The sequence below is a fragment of the Rhinichthys klamathensis genome, unplaced genomic scaffold, assembly GCF_029890125.1.
Source record: "Rhinichthys klamathensis goyatoka isolate OS25496 unplaced genomic scaffold, OSU_Roscu_1.1 h1tg000186l_1, whole genome shotgun sequence".
NCBI lineage: Eukaryota > Metazoa > Chordata > Actinopteri > Cypriniformes > Leuciscidae > Rhinichthys > Rhinichthys klamathensis.
In genome coordinates, this window is record NW_026606714.1 from 1,146,050 (window position 1) to 1,168,685 (window position 22,636).

At 43.9% G+C, this 22,636-nt stretch overlaps 1 protein-coding gene across 2 annotated transcripts in view; it reads right to left on the minus strand.

Annotated features, from left to right (window-relative positions):
• Positions 1 to 1,040: 1,040 nt before the first annotated feature.
• The window catches only part of pdgfc (platelet derived growth factor c), a 71,886-nt gene continuing 50,290 nt past the window's right edge, over positions 1,041 to 22,636 (minus strand). For both annotated transcript variants that reach the window (XM_056261830.1, XM_056261829.1), the window contains 3 exons: positions 7,578 to 7,785; positions 7,262 to 7,482; positions 1,041 to 2,251 (listed from right to left, as the gene is read on the minus strand). In XM_056261830.1, coding sequence (XP_056117805.1) covers positions 2,138 to 2,251; positions 7,262 to 7,482; positions 7,578 to 7,785 — 543 coding nt within the window. In that variant the 3' untranslated portion in view covers positions 1,041 to 2,137. The remainder of the gene's footprint in view (positions 2,252 to 7,261; positions 7,483 to 7,577; positions 7,786 to 22,636) is intronic.

The following is a 22,636-nucleotide window of genomic DNA, read 5'->3' on the forward strand; positions in this document are numbered from 1 at the left end:
CCTGTCTGTGAAACCAGGCCTTCATGTTATTATTCTCATGAAATAATAACAATCTTTATTTAGTAATGACCTCTAACAAAGTATTAACTAACATGACCAAACTATATTGCAAAAATATGATTTTCAACAAAGCAAGAGTTTTGATAACAGAACCACTGTGTTTATATTTTTCAGAGAATCAATCCATGAATGTCTAGGTCTCTCCGATTTAAGATGGGTTAGAAGAAAGTATTTTAACAGAAAAAAAATACACTTCACATCGCTTTAAGACTCCAATGTACGGGGGATCTGACGATGATCTGAACTGACACACACATTTCAAGATGTAAACCATCAAGAGATGATGAGGAACACCCTTTACAAGCATTCTTTATCTCTCAGAGCCGTAAATGAGTCTCATGAAGAGAAACTTGATGATTTGCATTTCTGTGTGCTGTTTGACAACATCAAGGGACTTCTCTCACTTTCACATGACAGAACAAAATGCAGATTCTCATCCCCTCTGTCAGAATGCACAAAAAAACCAAGCTTTTCTTTTAAAGATGATCTCAAAGCCTGCTTACAGTAGGTGGCTTGTTAAATTGGTTTGCCAAGTGTGAGGAATCTGTGATCAAAGTATGAAAACAAGTCATAAAAATATTACATCAAAGAATAATAGTCTGACAAAATGACAGCAGAAAAGGTCATCTAAGGCGGAATAAAAATATGTGAATAATGCTGCATGTCTTGTTTACTCAGCTCCTTTTTCCATGAAATCAAAACTGAATTTGTGATGATTTGTGAATAAATCACATTGTCTTCATTTTGTTATATTGTTTCAGCATTCACATAATCTACTCCATGCAGTTGTGGTCATTCCATCCCATTCCAGATTTTTTTTTTCTTCAAGTGAATGCAATACGCTTCCGTAAAAGACAGATTGCAGTTGAGTTAATAGTTCAAAGTTATAGGTTCCCTGGCAGTGCTTTGCAATTTTGTGACAACTGCAGATTACTTGAACAAACCAATGCTTTAAGTGCCATTTGGAAAAACCACAACAATTTAGTTAACCGTTTAATGGTAGTGGAATATGTTACTGGCAGTTCTATGTCCCTTTAACTTCTAAAAAGTCTATTTACATGAACATCTAATAGTTTTCAGAATATTTTGTCTCCAGTCAAAATAACGATCTTAATATAAAACAACAACACAAATGTATGAATGTCTCTACAAAAGGGTGACTAACACTGAAAATACTACAGCGATTATGAAAGGGGAAAAAAATATTGTTACATGCCAAAATTTTCGTACCAAAAACAATAATGACATAGAAAAAGTTGACAAATGACAATTTGAAATGTATTTACACAAGATTCACTTTTGTATTTTAGCGTTCTCTCTTGAATGGAGTCATTCTCATATGAGTCTATAGTTCATAGTAAATGAGCAGAAAATGCAGACATGACCGCTCAGCTCTGGTTTAAAAAAAGATGGACATCCTTATCTTTCCTGGAATATTCTTTAAGAATTATTAATGAAAATGTCTAATTTCATTTCACAGATGAGTAGGCGACGAAATACTGGCTTATGACACAGTTTAGACAATTTCTTTGGGATGCTATTGAGGAGAATGTTCATGCCACCTCAAAAAATGTCCTTGGATCACTGAAAGTGGATGCATAGTCAAGGTCCTTTGAGATTTAAGTTGTAAAAAAATAAGTAAAGAAAAAAAATGATGTAAAAGAACATGCCAAATCCACTTGTTGCCCCAAGTAATGGCAACCTCACTTCAGGCTTTCTAGTTATCCTGGAATACCTCATTTTCTGAACCTGCAACAAATCACAATTTACCTCACAAATGTACATACGCACATTGTTCACAAACCTCCACATACACACAGACAAGCAAGACCGTGTCCAATTTTCCTCCAAATACTCCATGCTCTCTTCTTCATGGGTCAATTCTTTATGGATTTGCGAGCCCAAAACCAGTGGAACCGAAGGCTTAGATAAGTCAAGATAAAAAGATATCCAGCGCTGGGTTTCATTAGTTTGCAACGTCAGGGTAAAAACTCGAGCTCATTTATGCACAAAACAAGACATATTCCCTGGGTGAGTCTGTGGGGGGCCAGTGTAGCTCTCTCTTGGTGGGACCGCTTTAGTCGGAGTCATTTTTACACACACAGTTACACTCCTCATGGTGCTCCAGGGGGACATCCGTTAGAGTCTTTTGGAGTCCCCGACTCCCTGCCCTGTGTTTCAGCATCAGAACCTGCACAAAAACAGACAAATATAGACACAGACGGCAATACACACACACGAAATGATTCAAGCACTTAAACATATAATAACTTTACCATTTACACCCAATGGGTCTCATTTACTAACCATGTCCAAATCATGATTTACACGTACATTTTCTCTAAACTCAAGATTAATTTTGGAACCAACTCAAATTAAAATGTGCCACAAGCATTTATATTAATATATACAATGCATTTAAATATAAATAAAATATAAATATATAATAAACATGAACACATGAATAATAGATACATCTAAATAGATACAAATACATTTATATAAATTTTATTTGGATACATTTTATTTATTATATATATATATATATATACACATTTTATAAAAGAGATAAAAGTGATTATCTCACAAAAGTGAGTACACCCCTCACATTTCAGCAAGCATTTTAGTATTTCTTCTCAAAGGACAATACTATAGAAATGAAACTTGGATAGATTTTAGAGTGGTCAATGTGCTGCTTGTATAGCAGTATATATTTACTGTCCTCTGAAAATAACTCAACATAAAGCCATTATTGTCAAAATAGCTGGCAAAACAGTGAGTACACCCTAAGTGAACATGTCAAAACTGTGTCCAAGTGTCAATATTTTGTGTGAGCACCATTGTTATCTCGCACTGCCTTAATCCTCCAGGCCATGGAATTCACCAGAGCTGCACAGGGGTGCGTTTCCCGAAAGCATCGTTATCCAACTATGATCGCAATTTCCATTGAACTCTATTGGTAACGACGGAACTTGCGACCACAGTTGGCTAACGATGCTTTCGGGAAACACACCCCAGGTTGTTGCTGGGATCCTCTTCCACTCCTCCATAATGACATCACGGAGCTGATGGATGTTAAACACATGGTTCTTTCTCCACCTTCTACTTGAGGATGCCCCACAGGTGCTCAATAGGGTTCAGGTCTGGAGAAATACTTGGCCACTCCATCACCTTCATCTTCAGCTTCCTCAGCAAGGCAGTTGTCATCTTGGTGGTGTGTTTGGGGTCGTTATCATGCCGTTCGGCCCAGTTTCTGAAGGGAGAGCATCATGTTCTGCTTCAGAATGTCACAGTACATGTTGGAATCCATGTTTCCCTCAATGAAGCTCAGCTCCCCAGTACCAGCAGCACTCATGCAGCCCCAGACCATGATGCTACCACCACCATGCTCGACTGTAGGCAAGACACAATTTTCTTGGTACTCCTCACCAGGGCATCGCCACACATGCTGGACACCATCTGAGCCAAACAAGTTTATCTTAGTCTCATCAGACCACAGGACATGGTTCCAGTAATTCAGGCTCTTGGACAGGTTGCTTTCAGCAAACTGTTTGCAGGCTTTCTTGTGAGCCAGCTTCAGAAGAGGCTTCATTCTGGGACGACGGCCATGCAAACTGACTTTTTTCAGTGTGTGGCGTATGGTCTGAGCACTGACAAGCTGACCTTCTGCTTCTGCAACCTCTAGAGCAATGCTGGCAGAACTCATGCGTCTGTTTTTTGAAGCCAGCTTCTGCACCTGATGCACAGCACGAGGACTCAACTTCTTTGATTGACCCTTGCGAGGCCTGTTCCAAGAGGAACCCGTCTTGGAAAACCTCTGTATGACCCTGGCCTGTACTGTAACTCAGTTTCAGGGTGTTACCGTGTTACCAATCTTCTTATAGCCTAGGTACACTTTGTGGAGAGCAACCATTCTAATTCTCAAATCCTTAGAGAGTTATTTGCCATGAGGTGCCATGTTGAACATCCAGTGGTCAGTATGAGACAATTGTACTCAAAGCACAAATTGTAACTGCTCTAATACAAGATACAACAATTTGTGTGGTCCTGTCAAGCAGACAAAAACATGAAAATGATGAATAGGACATGTGGCTTTGCATGGTTAAACGACGTACAGCTATCATCACTTAGAGTGAACTCACTTTTGTTGCCAGCTATTTTGACAATAATGGCTGTATGTTGAGTTATTTTCAGAGGACAGTAAATATATACTGCTATACAAGCAGCACATTGACTACTCTAAAATATATCCAAGTTTCATTTCTATATTGTCCCTTGAGTAGATATACTAAAATGTTTGCTGGAATGTGAGCGGTGTACTCACTTTTGTGAGATACTGTGTATATAAATATATAAATAAATAAATAAATAAATATATATATATATTGTTACGTCCCTGTGGTTCCGCGTATGTGTTTTCTTTTGGTTTCTCTTTCTCTGCTATCACCTTCTTAGGTGTGCGTCCTCACTCATCTGCTGTTGGCTGGGAGAGATGTCAATCATCATTACATCGTGACGTCATCTCCTTCCCGCCGCCTATCAAGTTCAACACTCGAGTTTAAAGGGACACTCCACCCATTTGCATTAAGAGGTCCATTGTTAGACAACCAGTCATACTATTGAATGGTCGTGCAACATTCTTTCATTTTCCCCTGAGACGAGAGAAATCTACTATTTACCTTTTTCACTTCCTCCTACAATGACGCAAAAATCGTCATTTGACGTCATTGTAGGAGGAAGTGTAAAAAGGGGGGATTTCTGTATAGACTACAAGCACAAATTCCCACCCTTTCAAACCCGCCCATAGGGGGTTGGACCTAATGCGCTAACAGAGCTATCACAGATCAGTGGGTGGGACTTCACTTGCAGATACTGAAAGCAATATCAGCCATCTTGTTTATAAGCTAAGCTAACAAGCGCTGTGGATATAGGAAGTTACGACAATGACGGAAGAAACTAAACATGATATGGAAGAAGAGGATTTTGAAATTCTGCTGCTCGAATCCGCTGTTCGTGGCTATCTTTACGAGCCGCAATATAGTGAAGAGCAGCTGAGGCTGATGGTGGAACAGGAGGCGGCTGCCTGTCGCGGACGAGGAGCCCGGGCTGGCTTGAGCTGGGCGGACTGCTGGTGCGTGTGCTCTCGCTGTGCGCTACGGACACAGATAGAGTCCGTCTGCTGCAGAGAATTTCAACAAGGCAGTTTCTCCTGGACGAAATCTCTGAATCAGACGACCACACGGACGTTTGTGTTGTGATGTGAACCATCCTAGTTTCGCCTGACTGAACATGCAGGTATCATGCAATAATTCACCATATAGAAAGAAATACAAACGAGTAATTCACTAATGAGTTTGCCAATGTAACGGGGTTCGTTGTTGTGGGAAGAAGGAGGCTGGAACCGGCGAACATTTAAACGTTTTAATAGTAAAATAAACAAATACAAAACAAAAGTATAAGCCAGCTGGCCACACACAACAGAAACAAAACATAAAATCAGGCCTGTTCCTTTTGTGCTTCCACTCCTCCGTGAGAGATATGAGACCGCTGCACAGGTGCCATTCATTATCACTCGCGTCGTCCTCTCACGTCCCTCGCCCTCGTCCTGCTCGCCACAACTAACTAGACATTTGTGAAATGAATTTTAAACTCATTTGGCAGCTAGCCTTCTTGTAGACGGAAGAGCGATTTCTCTGATGTTTGCGCTGTTCTGGATTAGTGGGAGTGGCTTGCGGAGCTGTGCAACATGGTGCATTGTGGGAGTTGTTGTCTTACATACAAATGCGCCCCAAAGTTATTTTCTGTCTTTTCTCGGTCAAGAGGGCACCAAATTTAAAATTTCTTTTACATTTCGACTACATATATAACCCACTTTCAATAAAGATTAATGTTGAAATGGGTGGAGTGACCCTTTAAAGGGAAGCGGGAGAGGAACGCATGTCGGCTTGCTTTCTTTTCTGTCGCTTTGCTTGCCGCCTTTGTGTTTATTTTCCGTTACAGATATTGTCCTGTTGTTTTTTCTTTCTGCCATGACGGCGTGTTTTGAGATTACCAAGTGTAATGTGTTCTGCCATGACGGCGTGTTTTGAGATTACCAAGTGTAATGTGTTTTGCCATGACGGCGTGTTCTGAGATTGCTAAGAGGAATGTGTTCTGCCATGATGGCGTGTTTTGAGGTTACCAAGAGAAATTCGGACAGGTAATATGTCACGTGACGTACACAAAGCAACACTTAGCAAACTCGATGTATACATACCCCAGGTAGGGAAGTGAACGCCACCCATGGATGTTTTGTTATTAGTTAGAACAGCTAGAGAGGGCGCTTAGGCGCTGAAGATTACTGTCTTTTCTTTTCTTTTTGTTATTAGTTAGTAAGAGGTTGGGACTAGATAGTCGGAGTTTGTTTTGTTTCTTTCTTTTATTTGGCGTCACTATTTATGTCCTTATTCTCTTGGGTTGTTTATTTTTTTGAACTCTCAATCTGTTTATATTTTGTTTATTTTCTTGGTGTCCACAAATATATTTATCATCATTATTATTATTGTCCATCTTTTGCATTTACACTTCAAGTACAATAAACCGTACTTTATTTTCTTTCATAATACTTTGTTGTGTCGTCTCTTGCCACCTTAAATACACCATCTTCTGGTCACGACCTCAATGTTGCCCCTTTAAAGACCTTTTGTCTAAGGGTGCGTAACAATATATATATATATACACATACACACACCAACACATACTTTTTTATATAAAAATAAAATGTATATGTACTATGTATATGTACTATGCTCCAGCCTCCCCATGACCCAATTAAGGACAAGCAGATTTGAGAACAGATAGATTATATTATTATTAATTGTTAGAAATAATAAATTAAGTAAGTGGCCCTATAGACAATAAGTTAATTAATTATAATATTACACCTCATTTGGGTTAGAGTTGCAGATCACGTGTTGCCAAGACCTATATAAAGCCTACAAAAAACCTTAAGAAGATTTGGTATGTATAATGCTAATGTTTAATTGTTGGACATGCACTCATCATAATCTGAAAACATCATCATCACAATGACATTAACATATAAATAGCAGAAATGTTACGTGAGATGCGTAGTATTTATTCATATAAGAAGTTATAAGTAAAATAAATCCTAAATGTGAAATGCAGAGTGTAATGGAAGGCCTTTTGTTCTTTGCTATACCTCATGATATTTTTTGACCACCTTGGTAGGCGAGCACTGGCAATCATAGCAGTTGTGAGAGCAGCATGCGCAGTTCCCTCCACAGCGCTTCACCAGCAGGCAGCTGGGCCAGAAGATGGCGTCCGTCCTTTTCAGCTCCTCTCGCAATGAGACAGAAAAGTTCCGTGGAGTGCAACTGTAAAGTCGGACCTCCTCACGAAGCAGGTTCAGGTCCACCATTCCTACGCAAACAAAAATAGACAACAGGTAAAAAAATAAATAAAAGCATGTTCCAATGTTTCAATTGACTAAGTACTTCCAAAGTCAGGATATTTACCCCTGGATTTCTTTTGATGGAAGAACGATTTGCCCACCACCTGCCAGTTAGGCTTGTAGAGGTCCTCCATGTCCACCTGCCAGCGATCAGGCTCCAGGTATTTCATCACCTCCTCCATTGTGCTGAAGCCAGCTACAGCTTCCCTCAGAACATCCACACTCTGCATCCATGCAGGCATCACTGCAGGGGTCTCGGGCTCCGACTGCCTCTGAACACACAATCAAACAAGAAATCAGTGGTACGGCAGCCACTCCATAGGGGACTTTTCATTTTTAACAGGTGATTTTAAAAGTGTTCTGCAGAGGTCTGGTTTATTTTTAGAATTGTAGAATTGTTTAATGCTTTAATTTCACATGCTTAACTGTGATGTGAGAAGAAACCAAGCAAAACCAAGGAAAATATCACTTAAGAGCAGATTGAGGTGTGCATAATCTCCAATTAAGGAGTAACTGAAATTACATATTATTGTATTGTGTATTTAGAATGCAGAAAATGCTAGTTGTGAAACTGGCCTTTGTAAGATAAGGGAATTGAAATCTTCAGTTTCTTTGCTATGGCTCGAACAGCAAGAATATTTCAATTAAGATATGAAAATAAATTAGCTTTTGTATTACCAAATTATCAGTTAATAAGAGAAGGCATGGTTTTGCTAGATGAGTTAATGATTGACACTGGCTTATCTACAGGATCAATTAACCTGTCCACCCTGTTTGAACTCAAACACACACTTAAAGAAGCAACGTTGATACCGATGGTGTTGGGCAACCTGCAGGAAGCCACATTTCTGCACTCAGTTCAACTCTGCTCCACTGCCTGAGGCATCTGTCAGCATGTCCTTTTTCCAGAAGCTTAATTCAGGCATACTAACATAATCCTAGGGCTGAGCGATTTTATCGATTCTGCGATATAAATCGATATTTTTTCTCCCAAGAAAGTATCGATTTTTAGGCCGCGAGTATCGATACATAAGTCCCATTCAAATCCCCCGTGTTAAACCCGTTCGCGTTGCATGAAGAGTGATTTGGTCAGCCAGCCGCTAGTGGCCAGCTGCGCGCGTGCATCGATATTGACGAAAATCCAGCTGTATTCAAACAACAACTTAGCTCTCCTTGTTGGCTAGGCTCCTTGCATGCTGGCTAGTAGCTTTTTTTAAAGCTGGGTCTCCGAAATTGACAGCGCTGTGTTGGACAGATTTGTGCAGCGGTGTTCCGTGAGTGAGAAAGTGCGCGAGGTACGGATGAGTGTGTGTGTGTGTGTGTGTGTGAGAGAGAGAGAGAGAGAGAGAGCGAGAGCGAGGTAGTGCTGCGTGAATGCGCTGCGGCGCTCTGCAATCAAATACGATTTTAAATAGGCTTAGTAAAAAAAAAAAAATGTAAAAAAAATCGTATTCGGTGGTGGAAAACGCCGGCTTTAGGCGCATGGTGAACGCGATGGAGCCCCGCTATCCTATTCCAACCCGCGAACACCTCATCAAGGTTTGCATTCCCAGGCTGTACACTCAGGCAAGAGCACACGTCAAAGCCTCCCTGGCCAGCGCGGAGAGAGTTTCCCTGACGTGCGACGGCTTGACCTCGCGCACAACTGAAGCACGTCACATGTTCAGTGTCAAGCTAAAAAAGCTGTCAAAGAAAAGGCAGTGCAAAGAAACTGTTCACAACAGGCCACTTGCTGCACCTTTTAACTCTCCATTGAAAAGTAAATAAAGTGCAGTATTGCAATTAACAAAGGCTTATAAGCTACAGTTTGCACTGTTGTCTTTCAATAAATAGAACTAATTTTCTCTACACATATTTGATTCATTTTGTCCAGCATTTGCAAGCTGTACTCTCTGCCCAGTCAGAGACATATATTGTGTAAATGATGTTTTCAGTTTTCAGTTCAATTAATTCAATCCAAGTAAATGGAAGACTCACAAGATGTCACCAAAATCACTCTGTCCCCTTTAAATCTTTCAGAAAATGATGTAAGTGTATCGAATTATATCGAATCGTATCGTTGGCTGAATATCGTGATATATATCGTATCGTCAGCCGAATATCGTGTATCGTATCGTATCGTGAGATTAGTGTATCGCTACAGCCCTACATAATCCCCCTGTGAATGACACGTCCAATGCCGCACTCTAAAACCAGGTAATAAGTGAGGAGTGAGTTGGCATGGTTACCATTGTGTAAAGGACATGGTGTCAATGGAAGGCCTGAGATTTCTACAATGATAAAAATTGCATTGATGCCATGAACAAAGTGTAAATAAGGTCACCAAGACAGACTGATTAAGAGCATCTGGGTCAAGCACTGGAAAAATGTCTGTCAGTACAAGAATACTGTATGTGGGCATTATGGCAAGGAATAAAAAACCTTCTTTAATACTTAGTTTGATGTGACATATTTACTATATAATATATATATATATATATATATATATATTTATTTATTTATTAAGAAACACAAACGATACTTATAAACCCACATGAATGTGAGTAAAAGAATAGGTTTCTTCAAAATAATATACAACACGTTGTTTCATTGCCTTGTCCTCATGCAAAAACAAACAGTTTAGTCAGATTTACAAATGTATGACTCTAATGAGCCAGTTATTTTATTGCCCTTTGAATTGTTCAAAAAGACCTTAAGAACTCCCAAGTGACCTGTTGTATCATTATAATAGTGAACTAACATCTGACTTACTGAACCGCAAGTCACCATTACTTTCACTCGCGTCTGACGTGAACTAAATTATTGTGTTGTGTACTTTAAAATATCTTTAGTCATAATTCACTAAAGATATAAATCAACTGCTCTTGAACAACAACAAAAAATATTTAAAAAAATGTGCAGTTACAATGACCTGCTAAAAACGTACTCGGTTACTAACGTAACCTCGGTTCTCTCTAGAGAGGGAACGAGTACTGCGTAATAGCTTACGCAAGGGGAAAACCTCTTTTCCACGAGATATTGAAGCCAAAAATTATCCTTAATTTTTTATTAATGTAAAACGCTTTGCAGCAGCAAGCAGACACAGGCGATACAGCTCGCGCGCCTATTGGGTGCTCTTGCGGCAAATGCAGCAGCCTATCGAGAGAGACTCTGCGTGACGTAATGACCAATGGGGGCAACTCGCGCCCATATCGTCACGTCCCGCCAGAAAGGGCGTGGTCTCACTCTATAAATATGCTCGTTAGGCTGGTACAAGCTCGTTTTCATCGCCGAAGCGAACCAGAGCGTATTCCAAGCACGGCAAGATACGCAGTACTCGTTCCCTCTCTAGAGAGAACCGAGGTTACGTTAGTAACCGAGTACCTTCTCTTACGAGAGTATCTCTCGTACTGCGTAATAGCTTATGCTAGGGGAACACAATGCAACACGCCGTGCGTACAGGGATCCAACACCAAAGTCCCAGGGGCCGAAGCCCAGGGCTCATATAGTGCATAATCACCATAAACTCACATAGAGTGGAGGAAGAGAGGCTGGAAGCGTCATTCCTTATAAAATAGCACCCAGTGGGGCTATCATATGACAATAAAACGCGCAGCCAGGGTGAAAGCTTTCAGCCTGATCTGGGTGGCCATACGTGTGTCAACACTCATGGGGCTGCAGCAAAACTCAGCATCTGGGCCGCACAGCGGGGCAGATAGCACTGAATTTTTTGACCGCCAAAAGCTTAGCTTGTAAGGCGGGTACCTCCAGGTTATAGTATTTCATAAATGTAGAGGCAAGGCCCAGCCCGCGGCCGTACAGATATCTTGCAGGGAAACCCCGCTAGACCATGCCCACGAAGAGGCCACGCCTCTCGTGGAGTGCGCTCTGACACCCAAGGGGCACTGCAGGCCCTTTGCAGTGTAAGCGAGCGCAATGGCATCCACTATCCATCTGGATAGGCTCTGTTTTGAGGCGGCAAGTCCCTTGGAGCGCCCGCCAAACAAAACGAAAAGCTGCTCAGTCTGTCTGATAACAGACGAGCACGACACATAAGCTCTTAATGCCCTGACGGGGCAAAGGAGACTCGCGTCCTCCTCCTCATTGAGAACCGGAAGGGCGGACAGGGAAATTACCTGGGCCCTAAACGGTGTATTGAGGGATTTCGGCACATACCCGTGCTTAGGTTTGAGAATGACCTTCGAGTCATTAGGCCCAAACTCCATACATGACGCGCTTACTGAAAGCGCCTGCAAGTCCCCTATGCGCTTCACTGAAGCGAGAGCCATGAGAAACACTGTTTTGAACGACAGGTGTTTCATGTCCACCAGCTGGATTGGCTCGAACGGGGCGCCTTTCATGGCCTCCAGGACCTTGGAAAGGTCCCACGTCGGGACTGAAGGGGGCCTGGGAGGGTTTAACCTCCGAGCTCCCCTAAGGAAACGCACGACTAAGTCGTTCTTCCCCAGCGACTGGCCAGACACCGGTTTTGCAAACGTTGCTATGGCCGCCACATATACTTTGAGCGTGGATGGGGTCCTGCCCTTATCCAGTAGCTCTTGAAGGAAGGAAAGCACTTCCGAAACCCCGCATTCCACAGGTGAAAAACTCTGGGCTTGACACCATGCAGAGAAAACAGACCATTTCGAGGAGTAGAGCCGCCTGGTAGACGGAGCTCTAGCCTGCGCGATCGTGTTTAACACTCCTTCTGGGAGGCTAGCGGGTACCCGTTGATGGCCCATGCGTGCAGGGACCACAGCTCCGGGCGAGGGTGCCAAATGGAGCCCTCCGCCTGAGAGAGGAGGTCTCTCCTCAATGGTACAGGCCATGGGGCAGTGCTGGTCAGCTGCATCAGGGCAGGGAACCACGTCTGGTTTGTCCAGAGCGAAGCTACGAGCAGCACTGGGCATCCGTTTTCCCTGATTCGTTCCAACACCTGAGGCAGGAGCGAGACAGGAGGAAAAGCATATAGGGGGCAGCGGGGCCAAACATGAGCCAGCGCGTCCTTGCTTTTCGAGAAAAACTTCGGGCAATGAGCGTTTTCGTGGGACGCGAATAGGTCCACCTGTGCTCTGCCGAATGTTTTCCACAGCAGCTGGACCGTCTGCGGGTGCAGCGACCACTCCCCTGCTGGAACATTGTTCCTGGACAGTCTGTCTGGTCCCACATTCAGGTGACCAGGCACGTGCGCTGCTCTCAGTGAGAGCAGGTTGTGCTGAGCCCAGACCAGGAGGCGTTCCGTCAGCCTGTTAAGGTTTCGTGACCTGACGCCGCCCTGGCGATTTATGTATGCCACCACTGACATGTTGTCCGACCGGACCAAGACGTGGTGGCCTGTTACCTGGGGACAAAAACGCCGTAGCGCTTTGTCGACTGCTATCATCTCCAAGCAGTTTATGTGAAGGAGCTTTTCCCGTTCTGACCACAGGCCAGCTAGCGGTCTGCCCTCGAGCAGCGCTCCCCACCCCGAGGTGGAGGCGTCCGTAGACACCACCTTCACACTCGAAGCGGTCCCCAGACTCACACCTGACTGATACCAGTCGGTTATTTTCCAAGGTTCCAGAGCTGAAACACACTGTAGGTCGACCCTGAGGCGAAACAGACCCGCTGTCCATGCCCTGGGTGGAACCCGCGCTTTCAGCCACATCTGCAGTGGGCGCATGCGAAGCAAGCCCAACTGGATTACAGAGGCCGCTGAGGCCATCAGCCCCAGCATTTTCTGAAACCTTTTGAGCGGAACTATCGAGCCGTGGCGGAAGGATTTCGCGACGCGCTGAATATTTAGTCCGCGCTCTGGTGACAGGCGTGCCGTCATGGATAGCGAGTCTAACACTGTTCCCAGAAAGGAAATTTTCTGACTGGGAGACAGTGAGCTCTTCGCCCAATTGACTGTGAGGCCCAGCTCCTCGAGGTGCTCGAGTAATGCGGCCCTGTGTTCTATGAGCTCCGATCGTGATCGAGCTAGAATCGGCCAATCGTCCAAGTAGTTCAGGACTCGCATGCCCTGAAGTCTCAGGGGTGCGAGCGCCGCGTCCATGCACTTCGTGAATGTACGAGGTGCTAGGGACAGGCCGAACGGCAGGACTGTGTATTGATATGCCTGGCCCTCGAAAGCGAATCTCAAGAATCGCCTGTGATGGGACGCTATTTGTATTTGGAAATAGGCGTCTTTCAGATCTATTGACATAAACCAGTCCCCGTGGTGCACTTGCGCAAGGATTTTCCTGGTCGTAAGCATTCTGAACTGGCGTTTCACAAGCGCTCTGTTCAGCTGTCGCAGATCTAAAATGGGTCTGAGACCTCCATCTTTTTTCGGTACCAGAAAATATCTGCTGTGTAGGCCCCCTTTGCTCTGAGCTTGAGATAAAGGTTCTATAGCACCTTTGCTCAGTAGTTTCGCTATCTCGGCTCGAAGTAGATGAGATACTTCGTTTTCACCGTCGTCTCGACGCGCGCCGTATAACGGCGGGGACGTCGAGTGAACTGTAGCGAATAGCCTCTTTTTATAGTGTTCAGCACCCATTCTGATACCCCAGGAAGCTGTGCCCACACTTTCGCGTGAATAGCTAGGGGTAGAATGAGATCTGGGCTCTGGCCGAGACAGTGACGGCAAGGGAGCTCCGGCGTGCTGTAACGCAGACACTGTGTTTACAGTGTGTGAGACGGGGGCGCGCCAATCGCGGCGGGCAGCCTGGCCGCGCTCAAAACCCTTATAGCAGTTTGCTGAGGGAGAGAGAGCGGGGTGAGCCCCGTGGGGCTTAACGTGTCTGTGAGTGAATGTGGGCGCAGGACAGCGGGCACATTTACTGCACTGAAAAACACCGTCGGCCTCAGCTGACTGAATGCGTGTTGGTTTCGTTTTTACAGAACCCGTGGGACATGTGGTGTGTAGTGTTTGTGGGCACTGAGACGTAGGCACATTCACTACATTTAGTGCACAATCGACATGAGGCGATTTTGTTTGTGCGAGCCCTGCAACTTTGCGGGCTGTGTTTGTGTGTAGAAATGAGCCCTGGGTTGTGGGCATTTTCAATACACTCATAACACCATCGGCTGTGGCCGGAATACCAGAAAATACACCGTTTATGTGATTTATCTGGGTCGCCGTGGGAACAGCATTTGTGTGCAGGCAAGCGGGCATGGTACTGGCTTGCTTACTGCAAAATACACTGGAACAGTCACATTTTCTGGAACTGAACGAGCGAAAATTTCAGTGGAAGTCTGGCCACGGCGAGACTGAAACACCGTCGATTTCCTAGGAGGCTAGGAAAACTTGTGTTGGTTTCGTTTTACAGAAACCGTGGTAGTGTTTGTGGGCACTGGGTTGTGGGCACATTCACTACATTTAATGCACAATTGACATGCGTCGATTTCATTTGTGCGAGCCCTGTACCGTGGCGGGCTGTGTTTGTGTGTAGAAATTAACACTGGGCTGTGAGCATTTTATTACACTTATAACACCATCGGCTGTGGCCGGAAAACCAGAAATACAATGATTACATTATTTTTCTGGGTCGCCGTGGAAACGGCCTTTATGTGCAGGCAAGCGGGCCGTGGAACCAGCTTGTTTACTGCAAAATACACTGGAACAGTCGCATTTTCTGGAACTGAACGAGCGAAAAGTTTCGGTGAAAGTCTGGCCGCGGCGAGACTAAATTTTTTTTCTGCTGCGAGAGCCGGGATCGAACACGGGTCTCTCGCGCGAAGGCTTCGGGTTCTGCCACTGGGCCACAGGGAGAACTACATTAGTGCAAGCAGATAAGAGAGTGTCACAGTTTTGTGTGTCGGCGTTTGTATGCAGGTGTGCATGTTATACAACAGGCTCATTGCTGCAATAATGACATTTTCAGCCGCTCAAACTAGGAGCTGAGAAATGTTTGAGAAATGGAGATTAGTCCGGCCTCGGCGGGGACTAAAACACACTCTTTCTCATTTGCCGGTGACGCACGCCCATGGGGGGCGGGGTAGATTTCTTAGAACGTAAAGAAAGCTAGCCGCGGTTTTAGGGCTCGCGGTCTTGATGCTGGCCTGTTTCCCTGACGACTCGCGCGGCGGTTGCGCGGGCGCCTCCCAGTCGAGGCCGATGCTTTCCACGGCCTGAGAGAGCAGACGCATCAGCTCAGTCTCAATGCCGGCTCTCTTACCAGTGGTTTGGCGGGAAACGCTAGCGGAGGGGAGGTCCACGGAGCTCGCCCAATCCTCGCTATCAGATGCCAGAAGAGAACAAGCCTCGGTGGGTTCGTCGAACTCGTGGACGGACGCGGCGGCAGGCGGCGGCCGTTGTCCGTCAGTGAGCGACTCGAGCGAAGCCGGCGAAGCTGGCGGGCGAACCGGCGAGCTTTGGCGGGCTGGAGAGAGCTCGGGAGCGCGCTGGGCGCGGCGCTTCTTGCGACGCAGCACCACGGCGGGCTGTGGTGAAGGCTCGGAGAATGATGCCAGGCGAGTCCTCAGAGTCACCATAGGCAAAAGCTCGCAATGAGGGCATCCGCCGTCAGCGAGCGCGATGGCCGAGTGATCCTCACCCAGGCAGGACACACAGATGACGTGACGGTCCCCGTCGCTGAGTGGGGCGCGGCACGAGCCACAGGATGGCATCTTTAAAAAGACGCAGCTCTTTTGTGATGAGAAGTGTGAGTCGCGTCAAGTAAGCGAGCAAACACTCTCAGCAGAGTAAGGATACAAAGTGATATAAAAGGATATAGAACGCCGGAAAGCGCAGCAGGTACGGCAGTTGAAGGCGGCGAGGCCAGCGACTCCAGAGCTCGTCCCGCTGAAAAGCTTGCTTCGACGGCGCGGCTTCTCACTCCGGATCCAGCGATGCGTGTGCTTCGCTGAAGAGATGAAAATCAGCTTGTACCAGCCTAACGAGCATATTTAAAGAGTGAGACCACGCCCTTTCTGGCGGGACGTGACGATATGGGCGCGAGTTGCCCCCATTGGTCATTACGTCACGCAGAGTCTCTCTCGATAGGCTGCTGCATTTGCCGCAAGAGCAGCCAATAGGCGCGCGAGCTGTATCGCCTGTGTCTGCTTGCTGCTGCAAAGCGTTTTACATTAATAAAAAATTAAGGATAATTTTTGGCTTCAATATCTCGTGGAAAAGAGGTTTTCCCCTAGCGTAAGCTATTACGCAGTACGAGAGATACTCTCGTAAGAGAACACTGACCAGCGCCAGAACTGGAAGCCAGTTTTCAGCATTGAAGGACAGCTGAATGTAAAGGTCTCAACGGCAGTCACAATGACCTGTACATTCAGCTGTCCTTCCATGCTGAAAACGGACTTCCAGTTTTGGCACTGGTCAGCAGTGGGGAATGGAAACCATTAACAGCTTGTGAATGTGAGGCACTCTTTCAATCTGTCAATTAAAGATCCTCTGAGCCTTGGTCTTTTAAAGCCACAGCCAAACGTCCCTTCTGAGGTGGATAAAACCGCGCTTGTGCAACTTTGCTAACAAGATAAGACATTTAGGAGACTTTCAGACATAAAACATGGGATCATATATTGAAATGTAACATATTAAAAGAAAAAAAAATTGCATAAATCACAGTCACATTTAAGGCACATTTCCTCCTACATTTTCCTCTTTTATGTCATCAAATTTGATAACAGATGCATTGGTTTTAAGGTAAAATATTATCTGAAAATTAATAGCCTCGTTTATGTTCTGCAGCTTGACAACAAGATGTTTCAAATTGCTTGCAGGTTGTAGGGTTCTGTTAGACTAAAAGGAAAATGGCTTAACAGATGGACATGAGCGCACAGACTCAGATGTCTGCCAGTAGCCTGTCAGAACACACATGAGAGCAGTCAGTTCTGTAGAAAACCAAATTAAAGTGCAGACTTAAGGTCTCTCAAAAATGTGGGTGATTCACTGTGGACATATTTTGGTGAAGGCCATGCTTGGTGGCATGCCAATCATACACAGTGGTAGCAAGAAGAGAAGATACATTTCCACATATCTAACTCTAAATTTTGAATTGGTATTGTATTTGAAATTATACACCTTATGTAATTCAATAATACTTGTGGTTGTCCTGAACAAATGCTGCTGAGAGGAAAGGTCTGGCCAACAAAACCACCATCTACAATTACTTTAAAAACAAGTGGCAAATACAAAGGTTCTTATATACAGTACAATTGCATATGGTGTTCACACTGCATGGCAACCTCTCTCTTTTGAAGAGAAGCTGTCGCCAATTTAAAATGGTTTACAAAAAAAAGAGTCTGTCCTGAACTTAGTTTTTGCCTCAGCAACCATGTTACTCAAACCTGTTACTCTGCTTGGCAAGTGATGCTGCATTGTATGAACAATATATAATCGGCCGCCTTGTATCATCTTCTTGTACATCTTTTAGTCAGAACACGACAGGGGAGTGGAGAGTTCACAATAACAGCTTGTGATGCCATCCGCTGAGGAAATGCTTTTCTATGGTGAGGAACTTTTATGTCAGACTTGTTCAGGCGTTGCAAAGTTAATGGTCTGAAGAAGAAAGATTCTGAGGAATTGGTGTTCAGTGTGGCTTTATAAAGGCAGAGAGCCAACCGCCATTCATGGCAATGCCTTGTCCAGGTTTTTCTTCTTTTCCTTTTCTGCGGATCTCCTGCACCCCCTGCAGTACCTGCTTGAAATCTAGCTGGGAGCGAAAAGCAGCAGTCCAGTTCCTGACTCTCGTGAGAATCCCAAAACATTTCTTATTTCCAGAGCTAGGTGCTGTTTTAATGACCTCTTACCTCAAACCCTTACCAGTTCCCAAAATCTCTTCCTGAGAATCGCAGCTGGGGCTTATTTTCCCCCTTCTCTCGGTGGAAGTGGTGAAGGGGAGTGATTGCTTGTTTAAACAAAAAGTGCAGAGCTGCCCCCGAGATCCCGGGTTTCCAGTAGCTGAGGTTGACCACAGAGAAACAGAATTCGGCTGTTCCAACATGGCAGCCCGTTGCCACGGTGTACAAACCCAAAAGCCAGCCAGGCCACTAATTTCCCTAAATTTTGTCATAAATGGGCAGCCCAGTCTCATCCCAAGACGTCATATGACTGACGCTTTTGACCATACGTCAACATCCGACGTTTTAGGGTACCCTTTAACGTCAGTTAGATGACGCTATCTAATCCTAACCCTACCTCAGACCTAAACCTACCCGCGTCATCTAACTGACGCTAAAGGTAAAGCGTCAGTTAGATGAAGCCCTAGGATCGTCATCTAACTGACGTTAAAGGGTACCCTAAAACGTCGGATGTTGACGTATGGTCAAAAGCGTCAGTCATATGACGTCTTGGGATGAGACTGTGTTAAAATGGGACTAAATGCAGAACCTTAAACCAGAATATCTGAAGTATTATTTAGCTTAGCATCAATGGACAGCAAAATAAATAATTAAACTGAGCTATAAACACAGGTGTGGTAAACACTATAACACCACCATTAAGTGTCTTATGAGAAGTGCACTGGATTTTTTTAAGTGAGGCAAATTAACATTTCCACAATGCATGGTGTTGGCCAACAGACAATATCTGTATGCCACATAAACTGGGAATGCTGATCTCTGCAATTGTCTGACCTTATCCACTTTATCGGTTTGTGTAGTTGGGTTTTATTGATAGATTTTATTGACAGAAAAATAATTTTATGTCATTTTATTGTCCGTGAAATAAATAAATAAATAAATAAATAAATAAATAAATAAATAAATAAATATATATATATATATATATATATATATATATATATATATATATCCAAAAGGAGAAAAACAAACCACTGGAAGGATTGTTGTATTAAATTAAATATTAGTTAAAAAAATGAGTTAGTTGTTTTAATTTGTTGGCTTGATAATCTGCTGTTGTAACCTCAGTTGGACCTTTGTCAACTCCGTCTCCGTCCGTCTCCGTCAACTCTGTATTTGTCAATTTTGTAAAATATTTTATTCTTTTCTCCATTTATGTTAAAATATTAAAACATCAACTGAACTACATGATACTCTAAGAACATTGGTTATGACTGGAGAAACTGGAAGAGAGGGCAACTCTCTGAGAAAAAGGAAATTAACATTTGAACTCTTGCCATATTACCATCCCCATTCGAGACACGATCACACTTGATCACCTCCCAATTTACATATTCCCTTCACCAATCCCTACCTGAATTCACCCAAAAATCTATATGGTTTAATATGAACAATTATCATACAGTATTATACATATCACCATGCCATATCACCCTGTAGCCCAAGACTGGTTGCCCACTGAAGCTAAGCAGGGCTGAGCCTGGTCAGTACCTGGATGGGAGACCTTCTGAGAAAACCAGGTTGCTGCTGGAAGAGGTGTTAGTGAGGCCAGCAGGGGGCGCTCACCCTGTGGTCTGTGTGGGTTCTAACACCCCAGTATAGTGACGGGGACACTATACTGTCAAAAAGCACCGTCCTTCGGATGAGACGTTAAACCGAGGTCCTGACTCTCTGTGGTCATTAAAAATCCCAGGATGTCTTTCGAAAGAGTAGGGGTGTAACCCCGGCATCCTGGCCAAATTTGCCCAGTGGCCTCTGTCCATCATGGCCTCCTAATCATCCCCATATATATATATACACTGATGGGCTTCATCACTCTGTCTCCTCTCCACCAGTAAGCTGGTGTGTGGTGAGCGTTCTGGCGCACTATGGCTGCCGTCGCATCATCCAAGTGGATGCTGCACATTGGTGGTGGTTGAGGAGATTCCCCCTTCTATGTGAAGCGCTTTGAGTGCCTAGAAAAGCGCTATATAAATGTAATGAATTATTATTATTATTATTACTACATGTTTGCTATCATTTGAAATGTGTCAATGCGACTGGTACAAAGGTCTCATTCCCACAGAAGTAAACCAAAAAGGTGTGGAGAGTTTAGAGATATCTTGTTAACTGCTGTGGGTGTGCCCCCATGTAAATCAACTTCTATCCCCAGTAAGTCTGGGACGTTGATTAATGCAAATTCCCATTGTGAACTCGTTTATTGTACATTTGAAAAGAGGTTTCTGCCTTGGTTTGAGTATTTAGGGAGATGCTGAAGAAGGTTCGGGCGATTCTGTAACTCAGATCAGCCCATAATGTTGAAGGACCTCAAAGACTTCAGCATTATGTATTTTTCTAAATGTCGGGTTTAGCCTACATCTTTTACCCTTTATCTCTGAGCATATTGATGTTATATTTGTTACCGCAAGTCTGCGTCAGATTAGTGACGACTAATATTTGGCACTAATTCAAGTGTACTTGGCTTGCAAAGACAAGAAGTGAATTTCCGTTAAGGACAGCAAAAATGCTGCTTGACCAACCTAAATTTGGGTGTGTCTTCTGTTTTAATTTACTGTAACTTTAGAGAAGTGTACGTGGGAAACCACGGCATGGCCAATCCAAAGCCATTATAAGAAATAATGTTGGTTGACTTATATCTGTAGTAGTGGCCATACCTCTGCCTGAAGTAAACGTTAAGTTAAATTCAAGTGTATGCAATTCCATGGGGGCTATACCAAAGTATCTTTGATTGTGTACGTGTGATAGCGACCATCTCAGGTATATAGCCAATTACCTCTGTTTAGTGACCAAAACTGACGAGCTTGTGATCATGAGACCCGCATTAAACAGAAGGCATGAGGACCTCAATGCGACATAGCTTCCTAATATGAATGGGTAAAATATAAATGGTAAATGGACTGCATTTATATAGCGCTTTCACAGACCCAATGGCCACCAAAGTGCTTTACATTTTGCCTCACATTCACCCATTCACACTCATTCATACACCGACGGCGGTGTCAGCCATGCAAAGCGCCATCCAGCTCGTCGGGAGCAGCTGGGGTTAGGCCTTACTCATGGACACTTCGACACTTGGTCAGGTGGAACCGGGGATTGAACCACCAACCTTCTGGTTTGTAGACAAACTACATGAACCACTGAGTAATCAAATGTGCTGCTAAACTATTATATAAATGACCATTAACCAATCGGCATTCGAACCTTAAATCAAGGTAGTGATAAAATGGAGTCAGATAAGTTTAATTGGAACTAAATCACTTTGCCACGTGGAAAGACAGTAATGCACAGAGATCCTTCACCCGTTCTATCAAGTACCGCCATTGGACAGATTTAGACGGGCTTACAATATATGTTTAATATTAAAAAGGAGGGTAGCGAATTAAGGAATTTAAGAACTCAAATGTTCCCATTCAGATTTTTTTTCATTTAGCTCCTTTACTAACCACCATTATTACATAACTGAAGACTTTACACTGCTGGATGTATTAAATTAAAATAGCATGCTTTTTAATGGGTCTGATGGAGTGAATAAATGTACATTTAAAAAAAAAAAAAAATCCGAAAAACCTTTTCCCTTACATGGTTCATTAAGCTGAGTAATTTAACAAATACAGTGAGGAAAATAAGTATTTGAACACCCTGCTATTTTGCAAGTTCTCCCACTTGGAAATCATGGAGGGGTCTGAAATTGTCATCGTAAGTGCATGTCCACTGTGAGAGACAATCTAAAAAAAAATATCCAGAAATCACAATTTGATTTTTTAACTATTTATTTGTATGATACAGCTGCAAATAAGTATTTGAACACCTGTCTATCAGCTAGAATTCTGACCCTCAAAGACCTGTTAGTCTGCCTTTAAAATGTCCACTTCCACTCCATTTATTATCCTAAATTAGATGCACCTGTTTGAGGTCGTTAGCTGCATAAAGACACCTGTCCACACCATACAATCAGTAAGAATCCAACTACTAACATGGCCAAGACCAAAGAGCTGTCCAAAGTCACTAGAGACAAAATTGTACACCTCCACAAGGCTGGAAAGGGCTACGGGGAAATTGCCAAGCAGCTTGGTGAAAAAAGGTCCACTGTTGGAGCAATCATTAGAAAATGGAAGAAGCTAAACATGACTGTCAATCTCCCTCGGACTGGGGCTCCATGCAAGATCTCACCTCATGGGGTCTCAATGATCCTAAGAAAGGTGAGAAATCAGCCCAGAACTACACGGGAGGAGCTGGTCAATGACCTGAAAAGAGCTGGGACCACCGTTTCCAAGTTTTACTGTTGGTAATACACTAAGACGTCATGGTTTGAAATCATGCATGGCACGGAAGGTTCACATGCTTAAACCAGCACATGTCAAG